The 13,014-nt window shown below is 35.4% G+C and overlaps 1 protein-coding gene across 2 annotated transcripts in view; it reads right to left on the minus strand.

The window, feature by feature from the left end:
* Positions 1-13,014, minus strand: part of PCCA (propionyl-CoA carboxylase subunit alpha) — a 336,620-nt gene that overhangs the window by 129,199 nt on the left and 194,407 nt on the right. For both annotated transcript variants that reach the window (XM_087814252.1, XM_087814253.1), the window contains one exon: positions 12,008-12,110. In XM_087814252.1, coding sequence (XP_087670378.1) covers positions 12,008-12,110 — 103 coding nt within the window. The remainder of the gene's footprint in view (positions 1-12,007; positions 12,111-13,014) is intronic.

A 13,014-nucleotide genomic window follows, 5' to 3' on the forward strand; every position in this document is an offset into this window, starting at 1 on the left:
TATCTACAAACATCGAATCATCATATTGTACACCTGAAACTAACATATGTCCCTTATACCTCAATTTAAAAAATTAAAACAAAATCAAAGAAATTATATACTTGATCCAAAATTATTTGAAGTGAAGGAGCAAAGGCAGGCAGAAAGAAGAGAAGAGCTCTGTCAACGGGATGAGAAAGGCAGTCGCTGCCCAGCGAGCCGGCCGAGCAGCGCCCTCTCCGCCAGCCATCTCGGTACACACACGGAGGACAGGCATGCTAGTTTAGTACAAGGCCCTGGGCTTTAAGGGGGGTCACAATAAACAGGGTATAAGATGATTTCCTGAACAGCAGTAAGAAATTTTACGAAATATCATGCAGTTACTTCATTTTCCACCTCTGAAATCTCACTGTCCACCTGCCTTATTTAGGTCTCAGCTTGGCCATTATTTCCATCCTAACACCTTCTACAACCACCTCCATGGCCAGATTAGGGCTCCCCCAGGTGTTCTCCACAGTACCTGTCTCTCCCTGTCCTCACTCACCTCTTGTGCTTGACTGGCACAGCCTTGGTCCTTGTCACCTTCAAGAGATGATAAATTCTATAAGGAGTTATATATTACCTCTCTTAATTATCGTTGGCCCTCCAGGACCTATGTCATAGGCGACACTCAATAAACAGCTATTAAACTATAATACAGCTGAAATGATGCGTAATGGCTATAAATCTATCAAAATTCACCTAGTGGTTGAATCACTCAGCAAAGGCACTCCAATAGTTTGCTTCACTGTTCATTTTATTTATAAATAAGTTTGAGGGACCAATAAATATGCCAAAATCAACAAAATGATTTTTAATAAAGTTTATGGTAGAAATGTTACCAGTGCGCATAACAGGGTAATAGACTACTATGGATATAATGGTTTATGAAATTGAACTGATTCAACCTGATTATTTGGTATCAACATTGAAAGCTAAATACAATTCTTCAGAAAGTGGCTGAAACTAGGGGATTATTAAAATTACTTGAAGTCTTAATTATAGTATTTGCCAACTCTAATACGGTAGCAAACAATACCATTTAGTGTTTTTCATTTCCAAAGTAACTAGATTTTACAACTTACTTTTTCTTCATTTAGTCTCATAACAAGTTACTTGACTCTTGAGCACAACATGACTGAGTCATTCAAGAGGGTACAGGTGCAACTGTGCAGCCAATTAGGCAAGCAATTTTCCAGGTTACATGGGCAGGAGCCTCACCTTTTTAGGAAAACTCAGTCCTATTGTTCAAAAGCACAGTACCATACCCACTGAATGGGGCTGCACTTTAAAAATAAACAAACCAAGCTGTGCAAGGTTACTCTTCTTGACTTGATTTTTCTACAGCCTCATTTATCTGAACCCCTCCTATCAGACATCAAGCTGATTTAACTGAGTTGCTCTGAGAGGACAGTCTTTAGCTCGAGGTAATGGTGTCACATTGGAGAGCAAGTTACTTTTGGACCTTCCTTAAAGCAAGTGTAGGGAGAATAATTCATCCTTCAGTGATGTTTTAGGAGCCATGAGTACTGTGAGTTCTGGGACCCTGAGCAATACTTCGGGAGTAAGCTCTCACTACCTTTTGCTATTAGCAAGAAACATAGCTCTCTACACCTCTTCTATACAGTAATCTCTCTGGTACTTTATACACCTAAAGAAGGGAAAATGAGAGGCTGTTGGAGGGACCCTCCAAGTCTGTTCTGACCCAATTTCCTTTCTCTCACTCATGGTACAGTTCTTTCTTCGCTTTTTCTAATTTCATAATTTACATCAATGTCTAAACATAGACAATTAAGTGATTGCCAGCAACAACCTCCAAGTTCAGAGTGCTAACTGAAGGAGTTTCAGTGCGTATGTGTAATGCCAGAGCTCTTCATCCAGCGAGCCAGCTGTTCGCCTGACTACTTCCCTAGGTGGCCTAGGCATTGCGGGAGTTTCTTGGTAGATGAGTAAAATTCCAAATTTCAACAGTACCACATATTCCAGGCCCTTCCATGGCACAGTTTGAAACCTCCTTTTCTTGTATATATTTTTTAAAAGAATAGGTAATACATATATAGGATTCAAGATTCCAGAAGTACTGGAGAGACGTCTAGTAGAAGGTCTGTATCCTTCTCTCACTCTTTCCATGGGGTCAGCCATGCAGCTCCCCGATTCAGACAATTATGGTTATCAGTTTCCTGTGGTTCCTTCCTAAGACAGACTATATACATAACAAGCATAAACACATCTCCTCTTTTTTACGCAAATGAATGTACATTGCTTTTGTCACTTCATAAATCAGCACACAGAGAATGCGTATAACCTTTTTAATGACTACACGGGTTTGATGTTATGTATGTACCATATTTATTTAATTATCTCACTATGATGGGCATTTCAGTTGTCAAATGGAAAAATAATTTTACCAAGAAAACAATTGTTTTAGCCAAAGTGAAAAAATTTCATGTTAACGCAATATTATGTTTTTCTGTTTAAAAAAATATTTTCCTCAAATATGATATTCTCTAATGCTTTGTTTAATATACCTTTTAAAAATGGGAGAGGAGGAGGGGGGAGTTTAAGTAGAAAAATTAACCTAACAAGAGAAGTATTTGACATGATCATAACATTAAATGGCTGTCAAAAGCAAAAAAATGAAAAAGGTTTTAAATATAAAATATTTTTCATAACTTCAAAAACTTCAGTTTCCTATTATTTGACATACTATAAGACAATTTTTAAAATAGAACTGCAGTCCTTTATTATAAGCCCCTAATAGTATTATGATATTTATATGCCCACCAATAATGTATAAGGGCCTATTCTTCTTCTCCCTTTTTAGAGAGAGAGGAAGGGAGAGGGAGAGAGTGAAACATCAATAAGAGGGAAACATCAATTGGCTGCCTCCTGCATGCGCCCTACTGGGGATCGAGCCTGCAACCTGGGCATGTGCCCTGACCAGGAATTGAATCTTCAGCCTCTCAGTGCATGGGACGATGCCCAGCCAACTGAGCCACACCGGCCAAGGCTATGGTATTCATTTTTACAAAAATATTATTTTCTTTATCTGTCGGCCTACTGTTCACTTAGCCAGACATTTTAACAAAAAGCCTACCTTACGTATACCTGTAATAGTGAACTGATCTTGTTTGCTGATGTCCTTTTCATGTTCCAGAATAAGAGTCTATTCTAAAAACTGACCATAGAGGCAAAAGAACAGATATAATAATACTGTACTTTTTTCTAGGCATTAGAAAATTATTTCTTTAAAAGAACCACCATGATTGTTAGTCCCTATAGAAATTCCAGTAACTACATGATGCAGCATTACTCTCTACAAATGGCATAAAAAGAACAGAGATTATGATGTAAAATGCAGGTATAAACACATGTTGAAAGTACATTTGAGATTGTTTACATTAATATTTGAAAACAAAGAAAATGTTATATGGTACACAAGCTTATTACAGATATATGATAAGTTCATTTAATTCTTAACCTTTATGAAATATTATGTAAAAATACTTATATAGTTCTACTTAAAACCACCTTCTCAAAGTACTCTCTAAATAAGAAAACAAACTGGTGGGATGTTTTCTTAGTCAAGAACTCTAGAACAAAATATGTGGAGAACAAATGAGAAAGGGCTGGCTATCTTTGAGAAGAAAACCTTCAAACAATGCGTATGTAATTATTTCTTGTTATGCACCCATATGTAATTATTATTTTTTCATTCTTATGTTCATCACCATATTCTTCCTTGAGAAGAAAAATATAGGGTGGTAACTTCAATGATATGAATTCTACAAAATATTTCCTTCCCTCCACCGCAGGCATCTAAAGAGGAAACAATTTACCTCAACCAAAACGAACATTATTAAAAAACAAAACGAAAGCACAAACTCTTTTACACACAAAATCTTATCTCAAACCTTGTACTGCTCTAAAAATTACTTGTGTAAAACTGTAAAATGATACCTAAAAATCAGTATTTTGAATTTTAACACCAATTTATTTGAAAAATATATTAACATCTACACAGGTAATAAAATACTAAAAATGCTTTCTAACATCTACTCTTAATTCTAATTGTGTACTTTTTAAAAAATGGGAACATTGTGTACATAACATTGTGCACATTTTGGTGACTTATTCATGTTCTTGCAGTGCCTTCCATGATTCCACTAAATAATATGACTTTCACATATCACAAAGAGAATTCTCTTTATCATGTGACGAAAGTATTCTGGATAGAAATAAATGTATTATTCCTTGTATTAACAATGATTTATCCACAAAATGGCAGAGCTAATTTCCCACAACAGTGCTATAGTTCTCAGAATTTTTTCTAGCAAAACTACTTTGCAAAGTTAGATACAAAAAGATACTAACCTCATGGGCCTTAGAACCACACTGACCTGAGTTTAATCTCAGATTCTACATTCACAAGCTGTGTGACTTTGGTTCTATTTAGTCTTTTTGAACCTGTTTCCAAACTCATCTGTAAACTGGGGCTAGTAACATCTACCTTCCAGGTTACTGCTATCTCATTTAGACATAATGTTTATAAAGTCCTTACCACAGTGCTTGGGGCAAAGCACATGTTCAACAAAACAGACCAAAGTAACTTGTTGCTTTATGAAAATAACTTTGAATAAGCTAAAATGAGTATCAAAAACAACAATGCAACTAGAACAAGGCAGGGAAATCCTAACCTCACTCTACTGCTTATGGAAACAATAATAAAATTAAGGAAGCACCCTGGCCAGGTGACTCAGTGGACTGAAGTGTCATCCCATGCACCAAAAAGTTACAGGTTCGATTTCCAATCCGGGCACATACTTAGGTTTCAGGTTTGATTCCTGGTCAGGGCACATACGGGAGGCAGCTGATCTATGTCTCTCTCTCACATTGATGTTTCTCTTTGTCGAACTTCCTCTCTCTCTCTAAAATTCAATAAAAATAAAATAAAATAAAAAACAAATCCTTGGGTGAGGATTAAAAAAATTTCAGGAAACATACACTTCCATAATAATAAATTATTGATCTATAGAATATACCTCTGATTTTCCAACTAACTATGTCTTCTTATAAGTTTTATTGTTTTGTCTCTTACATTTAAATCTTTTAACCACTTGGGGATAATTCTGGTATATAAATTCAATATAAGGCAGGGATCCAAATTCATTCGTTTATATGTGGTTACCCAGTTGTTCCACCAACAGTTATTGAAAAGACTATTCCTTCCCTCATTGACTCATCTTGGCACCTTTGTGAAATCACTTGACCACACATTTATGGGTTTTTTTCTGGATTCTCAATTCCATTCTGTAATTTTTATGTTTATTTTTATGCAAGTACTACACTGTCTTAATTACAAGATAGATTTCTGGTAAGTTTTACAAGGGGCAAGTGTGAGTTTTCCAACTCTGTTCTTTTTTCAAGACTGTTTTGGCTATTTTGGGTCCCTTAAGTTTCCATATGAATTTTAGTACCAGCATGTCAATTTCTGACTAAAATAAGGTTTGGTTTCTGGTAAGAACTGCACTGAATCTGTACACCAATTTGGGAAAAAATGCCATCTTAACATTATTAAGTTTTTTCATTTATAAATATGAGATGTTTTCTCTTTATTTGGATTTTATTTAATTTCTTTTTCAAGAGTCTATAGTTTTCACAATATAAGTTTTGCACTTCTTTTGTTAAATTTACTCTAAGTATTTTATTCTTTTGATGCTCTTGTTAACAGAATTTCAATAATTTTATTTTTGTATTGTTCATTGCAAGTGAACAAAAATACAATTTTTTTTGGTATCCTGTACCCTTGCTAAACCTAGTCATTAATTGTAATAGCTTCTCAGTGAATTTCTTAGGATTTCTACATATAACAACATGTGATTTGCAAATAGTGATTTTCATAACTTTCGCCAATTATACTTGGTTTGCTGCACAGAACTGCTGTTCAAGAAATGGATCTCTGCCATTTAACTTTTAATATGAATTTATGCAAGTACTACACTGTCTTGATTACAAGATAGTTTTACCATAAGTTTTAAAAGGAGCAAGTGTGAGTTCTCCAACTTACTTGAAATTGGAAGAATGAAAAAACTATACTGTAATTTAAAACTGCAGGAAAGTTTTACGGCCATTAAAATGTTAGGTTTTCATCTTTCTATAAAAAGCTAAAAAATAAAATCTCACCCTGGCCAGCATGGCTAATGGTTAGAGCATTGGCCTGGCATTGGAAGGTGAAAGGCACGTACCTGAGCTAGAGGTTAGATTCCCCCCATCCCCAGTTGGGGTACATGTGGGAGGCAACCAATCAATGTCTCTCTCACATCTATATCTTTCTCTCTCTCTCCCCCCCTCTCCCTTCCACTCTCTAAAAATCAAGGGGGAAAAATATCCTCAGGGAAAGATTAACAAAAACAAACAAATAAATAAATAAAATCTCTTTAAGAAAAAGAACTGAAAAGTTTTTAAAACACTTGAAGAAGTATTTTCCTTGCACTACTAAATGTTACATGTTTTTTTAAAATCCTCACCTCATCTGAGGATCTTTTCCAGTTGATTTTTAGAGAGAGTGGGAGGGAGGGAAAAGGGAAGAAGAGAGAGGGAGAAATGTCGATGTGAGAGAGACACATTGATTGGTTGCCTCCCGCATGCACCGGGACCAGGGCCAGGGGTTGAGCCTGCAATCGAGGTGCGTGCCCTTGACTAGGAATCAAACCCGCAACCCTTCAGGCCGTGGGCCAACATTCTAACCACTGAGCCAAACCAGTCAGGGTTAATGTTACTTTTGATCATTTACAGTTTTCTTTTTAACCATTAGCACAAAAACCATATTGGTATGCGAAAATTCGGTAGTCTAGGATTCTGGTTATTGTTTAGAAGTAGTTAACAAGATCTTGAGGAAAAATTCTACAAGTGGCTCATTTATGTAACAAATGATATCTAGGATTATCTAGAAACGTTTTCTAGTTTATTAGTAGATAACATGAAATATGGGGCAAAAAAATATATAAGTGCGCATACAGTGCTCATTTTCCCATTTTTGGGAAAGCTAAAATTTTTCTTTACAGTGACCTGTCTTTAATATGAATTTAGTCCTTCATCATCTTTAAGATAACAAATGCATTAATCTTTTCCTTTATCATGAATTATTTTGACCAGTTTCATAATATGCAGAATAAAAGAGAAATGGATACCTTCTTAGTAATCCAAAGGGGAACTGTAAAAATAATATCAACAGCCCTAGCCAGTTTTGCTCAGTGGTTAGATCGTTGGCCCACAGACTGAAGGATCCCGGGTTCAATTCCCCCAAGGACACATACCTGGGTTGCAGACTCGGACCCTGCCCGGGTGCGTGCGGGAGGCAACCAATCGATGTGTCTCTCTCACATTAATGTTTCTCTCTCCCTCTCTCTCTCCCCCTTCCACTCTCTCTGAAAAACAATGAAAACATATCCCTAGATGAGGATTAAAAATAATAATAATTTTAAAATAATATAAACAAAAATCAGTTTGTTTAAGATACTTTTGGCTTATCATCTTAATAAGTTAAATGATATTTCAACTTTGTGTTTACCCGGTTTTATACTTCGTAGTTAATTCTTAATCGGTTCATTCTGGCACTTGCAGTCAGATCAGGATAAAGACTTAAAACACATAAAATACTACACCTCTTCTACTTCTTCACTTACCTTTTAATTCTACCATGCTCTCTTCATTTCCCAAAAGTTCTATCCTCCCTACTTTTTAATGTTTCAATGAAACTACTAATTTGCATTGGTTTGTATATTCTTAAAAATTTGACAAACATAAAATTTACCATCTTAACCATTTTTAAGTGTACAGTTCAGTGGTACTAAATATACACACATTTTTGTGCTCTCTGCTACCTTCACAGAATTCTTTCAACCTCCAAACCTGAAACTGTGTCCCCATCCCCCATCCTCCAAGCCCCTGGCAACCACCGTTCTAATTTTTGTCTATGAATTTGACTACTCTGGGTACTGCATTATTCGGAGTCATATTTATCCTTTGTGTCTGGCTGATTTCACCTTAGTATAGTTGTCAAGGCTCATCCATGTGGAAGCATGTATCAGAATTTTCTTCCTTTTTTAAGGCTGAATAATATTCCTGTGTGTGTGTGTGTGTGCGCGCGCGCGCCGCATGCACAACAAAAGACACAATTAACAGAGTGAATATTTTGTTTATCCATTCGTCAATGGACACTTGGGTTGTTTCCATCTCTTGGCTACTGTGAATAATATTGCTGAATATGAGTGTGCCAATATCACTTCAAGACTCTGCTTCCTTTTTTTTAAAATAAATACTCAGCAGTGGAATTGCTGGATCATATGGCAATTCTAATTTTAATTTTTTGAGAAACCACTATTTTCTACAGCAGCTGCACCATTTCACACTCCAACCAACAACGCACAGGGACTCCAATTTCTCCACATCATTGCCAACACATTATTTTCTGGAAGTTGTTTGATAGTAGCCAACCTAAGGGCTGTGAGGTGGTGTCCAATTGTGATTTTGATTTGCATTTCACTAATGATTAGTAATGTTGACCATCTTTTCATGTGCTTACTGGCCACTTGTATATCTATCTTCCTTTGGAGAAATGTCTATTCAAGTCCCTTGCCCATTTTTAAATCAGGTCGTGTCTTTGTTTTGCTATTGAGTTGTTGGAATCCTTTATATATTCTGGATAATATTCCTTGTCAGATATATAGAAATATTTTCTCCTGTTCTGTGGATTGCATTTTCACTCTGTTAATTGTGTCCTTTGATGCACAAAAGTTTTACATTTTGATATAGTCTAATTTACCCTTTTTTCTTTTGTTGACCACACTTTTAATGTCATATTCAAGAAATGATCATCAAACCCAACGCCACAAGGCTTTTCCCATGTTTTCTTCTAAGAGTTTTACAGCTTTGGTTCTTACATTTAGGTCTTTAATACATGTTTAGTTCATTTTACATATGATTTAAGGTAGGATCCAACTTCATTTTTTTCTTTTCTTTGTTTTTGCTCAATCCCTTCACCTTTTCCACCCAGCCCCACAACCCCCTCCCCAATTACTATTTCTTAAAAAGACTGTCCTTCCCATTGGCTTGTTCTGGCACTCTTATCAAAATCATTTGCCCATATATAACCAGTGGTTTATTTCAGGGCTTTCAAGTCTACTCCATTGGTGTCTGTGTGTGTCTTATGCCAGTATAACACTGTTTTAATTACTGTAGTTTTGTTAGAAGTTTAAATTCAGGAAGTGTGAGCTCTCCAACTTTGTTCTTTTTCAAAATTGTTTTGGCTATTTGGGGTCCCCTGAGATTCCATACGAATCATAGGATGGGTTTTTCTATTTCTGCAAAACTCTTTTGGGATTTTGATAAGGGCTGCACTGAATCTGTAGATCACTCTGGGTAGTACTGACATCATAACAGTAAGTCTTCCAATCCATGAACACGAAATAGCTTTCCATTTATTTGTGTCTTCCTTCATTTCTTTCAGCAACATTCTGTAGTTTATAGCGGACTGCAGTTTCCAGTGTACAAGCCCTTCTCCACAGTTAAGTTTATCCTTAAGTACCTTATTCTTTTTTATGCTATTGTTTGGAATTGTTTTTGTTTTGTATATTTTTAAATCTTACATAAATGGTATCATCAATACTTGTATTTTTAGTTTTCTTTCTCACTTTTACTATGGGACATATGTACATACTGAAGTGTAACGGAAGGACGTCCGTGCTCAGGGTAGCTCTCAGCTCTGCGGAGGAAAGGGGCGGATGTCGGAGGATGTAAGTAGGGGATTTAGCTGTATCCATATGTTTTTCCTTTTTTAATAGGAAACCATGGTAGAAGATTTGTACATTTGCTGTGCTTTCCTAATTTGAAATATAACTTAAAATTTTTTAATTAAATAAAAGAAGTGTGAAAACGTGGGGTATCTGAAGCATTACTGTGGGCTAAGCAAATATGACTGTGCCTGTACTACCTCTGGCGTCATTAACCTACACTGTCACCTCTATACTACACTGTCACCTCTATACTACACTGTCACCTCTATACCAATTCATTTTTTCTTGATGTGGCAGTAGATCTAGAAAACCAAGGAAATAATTACAGCTCTCCCCTCTGATAACCTAAAAGCAGGGATTCTACACTATTAAAATCTTCATACCAATGAGCCTTTACTTACTCCACACAATTCAACTTTCCTTTCATAGCACTGATGTCAAATGAAGCTCAAAACAAGTATGCTTAGGAAAAAGGGAATATACTATCAGGAGTGCTCTCTTTTCATTAGGTTTGATGCTTCTGATAGTAGCTAAGCCAATAAATATGGGAAGTAGTCTTTGATAATATGTATCAAAGTGGATATTTTCCAGGGAAATCTTTAATAGATTAATTTTGTTGTTTTAAAAACAGCCCTACTTTCCTCATGAGCTAAAAATGAAACAGGAAGTAAAAATTCAAAGACACCACTTGAGCTGTCAAGCCAATGGCCTCTAGTTTTCCAACACGGAATCTAAACAAGCACAGAGAAAGAACAGTTCTAAAAAGTAACCAGGCACTTTTCTTATTAAGGCAAGGAACTGCTTAGAAAAATATAGAATTGGGGTATCAGGTTACCACTACAATGGTGACTCAAGACAGAACTAAAATTTATACTAAAGTCTACATTTTTGAAAAGTTAACCTTCCCCCAGGAAAATGCTACATAATAATATTAATACTCTCTACTATAAAATATATATAATTTGCTACTCAACCCCATGTATGGTTAACTGCTTACAATGCTATTCTTTAAAACAATCACATGGAAAGGAAGAATGTAAAGAGTCACAGAAGTTCACCCCCAAATGTATCATAAGACAACTGTCTAACTCCATCATAGCTCTCATTTTAAGAGTTGAGTGAAACATCTTTTAGTAACAAATGATTTAGCAATTTTGGCACATAGAATGAATCACAAAATTTAAAGAAAACCAAGGAGACAGCCCTTAATTCATGAAGTAATCTCATTTACTTGTGACTCCACCACCTAAGAATGTCAGCTACTCCAGTGTAACAGCTTAGCATTTATCTAGCACACAGCTGGCAGAGTCTAAGTATTTGCTGAATAAATGAATTCTCATTAATTCTGGACTTCTGGCATTTTCTAGCTGGGATCAAGAAACAACCATGCACCTAAAACCTCAGCAGGTCTTACTTCAGTGAAATTGTAGTGTAGTACTGTGATTTTCATATCCTTTTTAAATCTTTTGATAAAAAGTCATTCCCCAAAACAAAATGACGTTTCAATGCAACTTAGCCATGAGAAAAGGAATGTAAATTAACGTAATACTTATTATACTAACTGTATAGTAGTTTCTGGGTTCATCCTGAAACTTAAAAAGGACACAAGCTAAAATAGTAACTTCAAGCTGTTTTTATGGCAACAGCAACCAGCAGAATTTAAGCATATTACTCACACCACAGTACAAACACTCAATCTTATTGTAACACTGTTCAGTACAGACAAGAGTTAAATTAAAGCAGTTTTATCATGGATACTATCCTGGGATTTTAAGTTCCTCAAAACAATAGGCATGTCACCATAAGGCGTGTCACCTCAAGAATGTCTCACATGAAATCTCAAAGAAATGTTATATGAGGCTTCAGATTATTGTTTTAAAAGAATGGTTACCTACCACAGCTATCATACATTTGGAATTATAATTAAAGATCCTCTTTTCTATAACAAAGCCAAAAGTATCTCAATAACAAAAGAAAAAAATAAATCAGGTATCAGGAGGTGGATTTAGAATGTGGCTAAATCTAAGAATGTATTTCCTAATTAGCAGAAGAGAAAAAAATCTCCATTTACAGTCCACTTCCTAAAGACTATGAAACAAACACGTTATAGATTCAAAAGTCACTGAAGAAGTTAAAATATTTGTTTCAAATACTCGTAATTTCAAGACTACCCCAAAAAAAGAAAGAAAACTTACAGAGAACGTTTTCCCAGTGTTTGATGCTACTACAGCGTGAACTTCATCATTCAGTTTTACTGAAAGCTCCCAGTTAGCCACTTGCGGTTTCACAGTAGGTACTCTGAAGTGGGAAGAACAGGAAGATGGTTAATAATTTCAGATTTTTCTCTCGCAGTAAACTGATTTTCTTTTGACATTAAGTGTGCAGACTAAAACTGCCAAAGACTGTATTTCAGAACATTTTATTTTAAAAGGTTCTTTCCTTGAAAAAAACTAGAGAGATTTTTTAAAAACACACACAGAAAACATGCACAGACACTCCAAGGACAGCAGCAGCCGGTCTGGGGTGACTGTGGTATCACCATCTATTTCAAGTACCTTCATCTATTCTATGAACTTGAGTTACTTTATTTGTGACAGTCCTTCAAAGATTAACCTTCCTAAAGCAATATTCATTTCTTTTCAATATTTGGTTACTGTCCAAGACTGTTTTTTAAAAAGTACAATAGTAGTCTTTTCTTTTATTGAGTTTGCAAAAAAAAACAACAAAAACTGCACATAATTAACACATACAACTTGGTGAGTTTGGACATATTTATTAACTCATGTTACCATTACCACAATCAAGGTAATAAACATTTATTTCCTTCTCCTCCAAAAGCTTCCTTTTGTTTTTCTGTTTGTGTTTTGGTAAGAATACATCACTAATGCTGGTCTTAACACGCAGGTCTTTTTCTTGTGTATGATCAATATTACGTGATCCAGGAAAATTGGGTGAAGTAACCAGAGATAAAAATATTTTTAGAATAAAAATATTCTGCACAATTTTTTTAATTTACAAAAATTTAATGATTTCTGAATTAAACTAATTTAAATATTGCATGTTTACATTATTTATAGTTGTGAAGTAATACATACTAAACACTAAATATGTAGTATCGAGACTCTGACTTAAGTTGTAGTTCTGAAAAAATGTTGCAGGTTATGTTCTTATTTAACCTCCCTTCCTCTTTTAACCATCACCG

Source organism: Miniopterus natalensis, chromosome 2 (assembly GCF_054644295.1).
Source record: "Miniopterus natalensis isolate mMinNat1 chromosome 2, mMinNat1.hap1, whole genome shotgun sequence".
NCBI lineage: Eukaryota > Metazoa > Chordata > Mammalia > Chiroptera > Miniopteridae > Miniopterus > Miniopterus natalensis.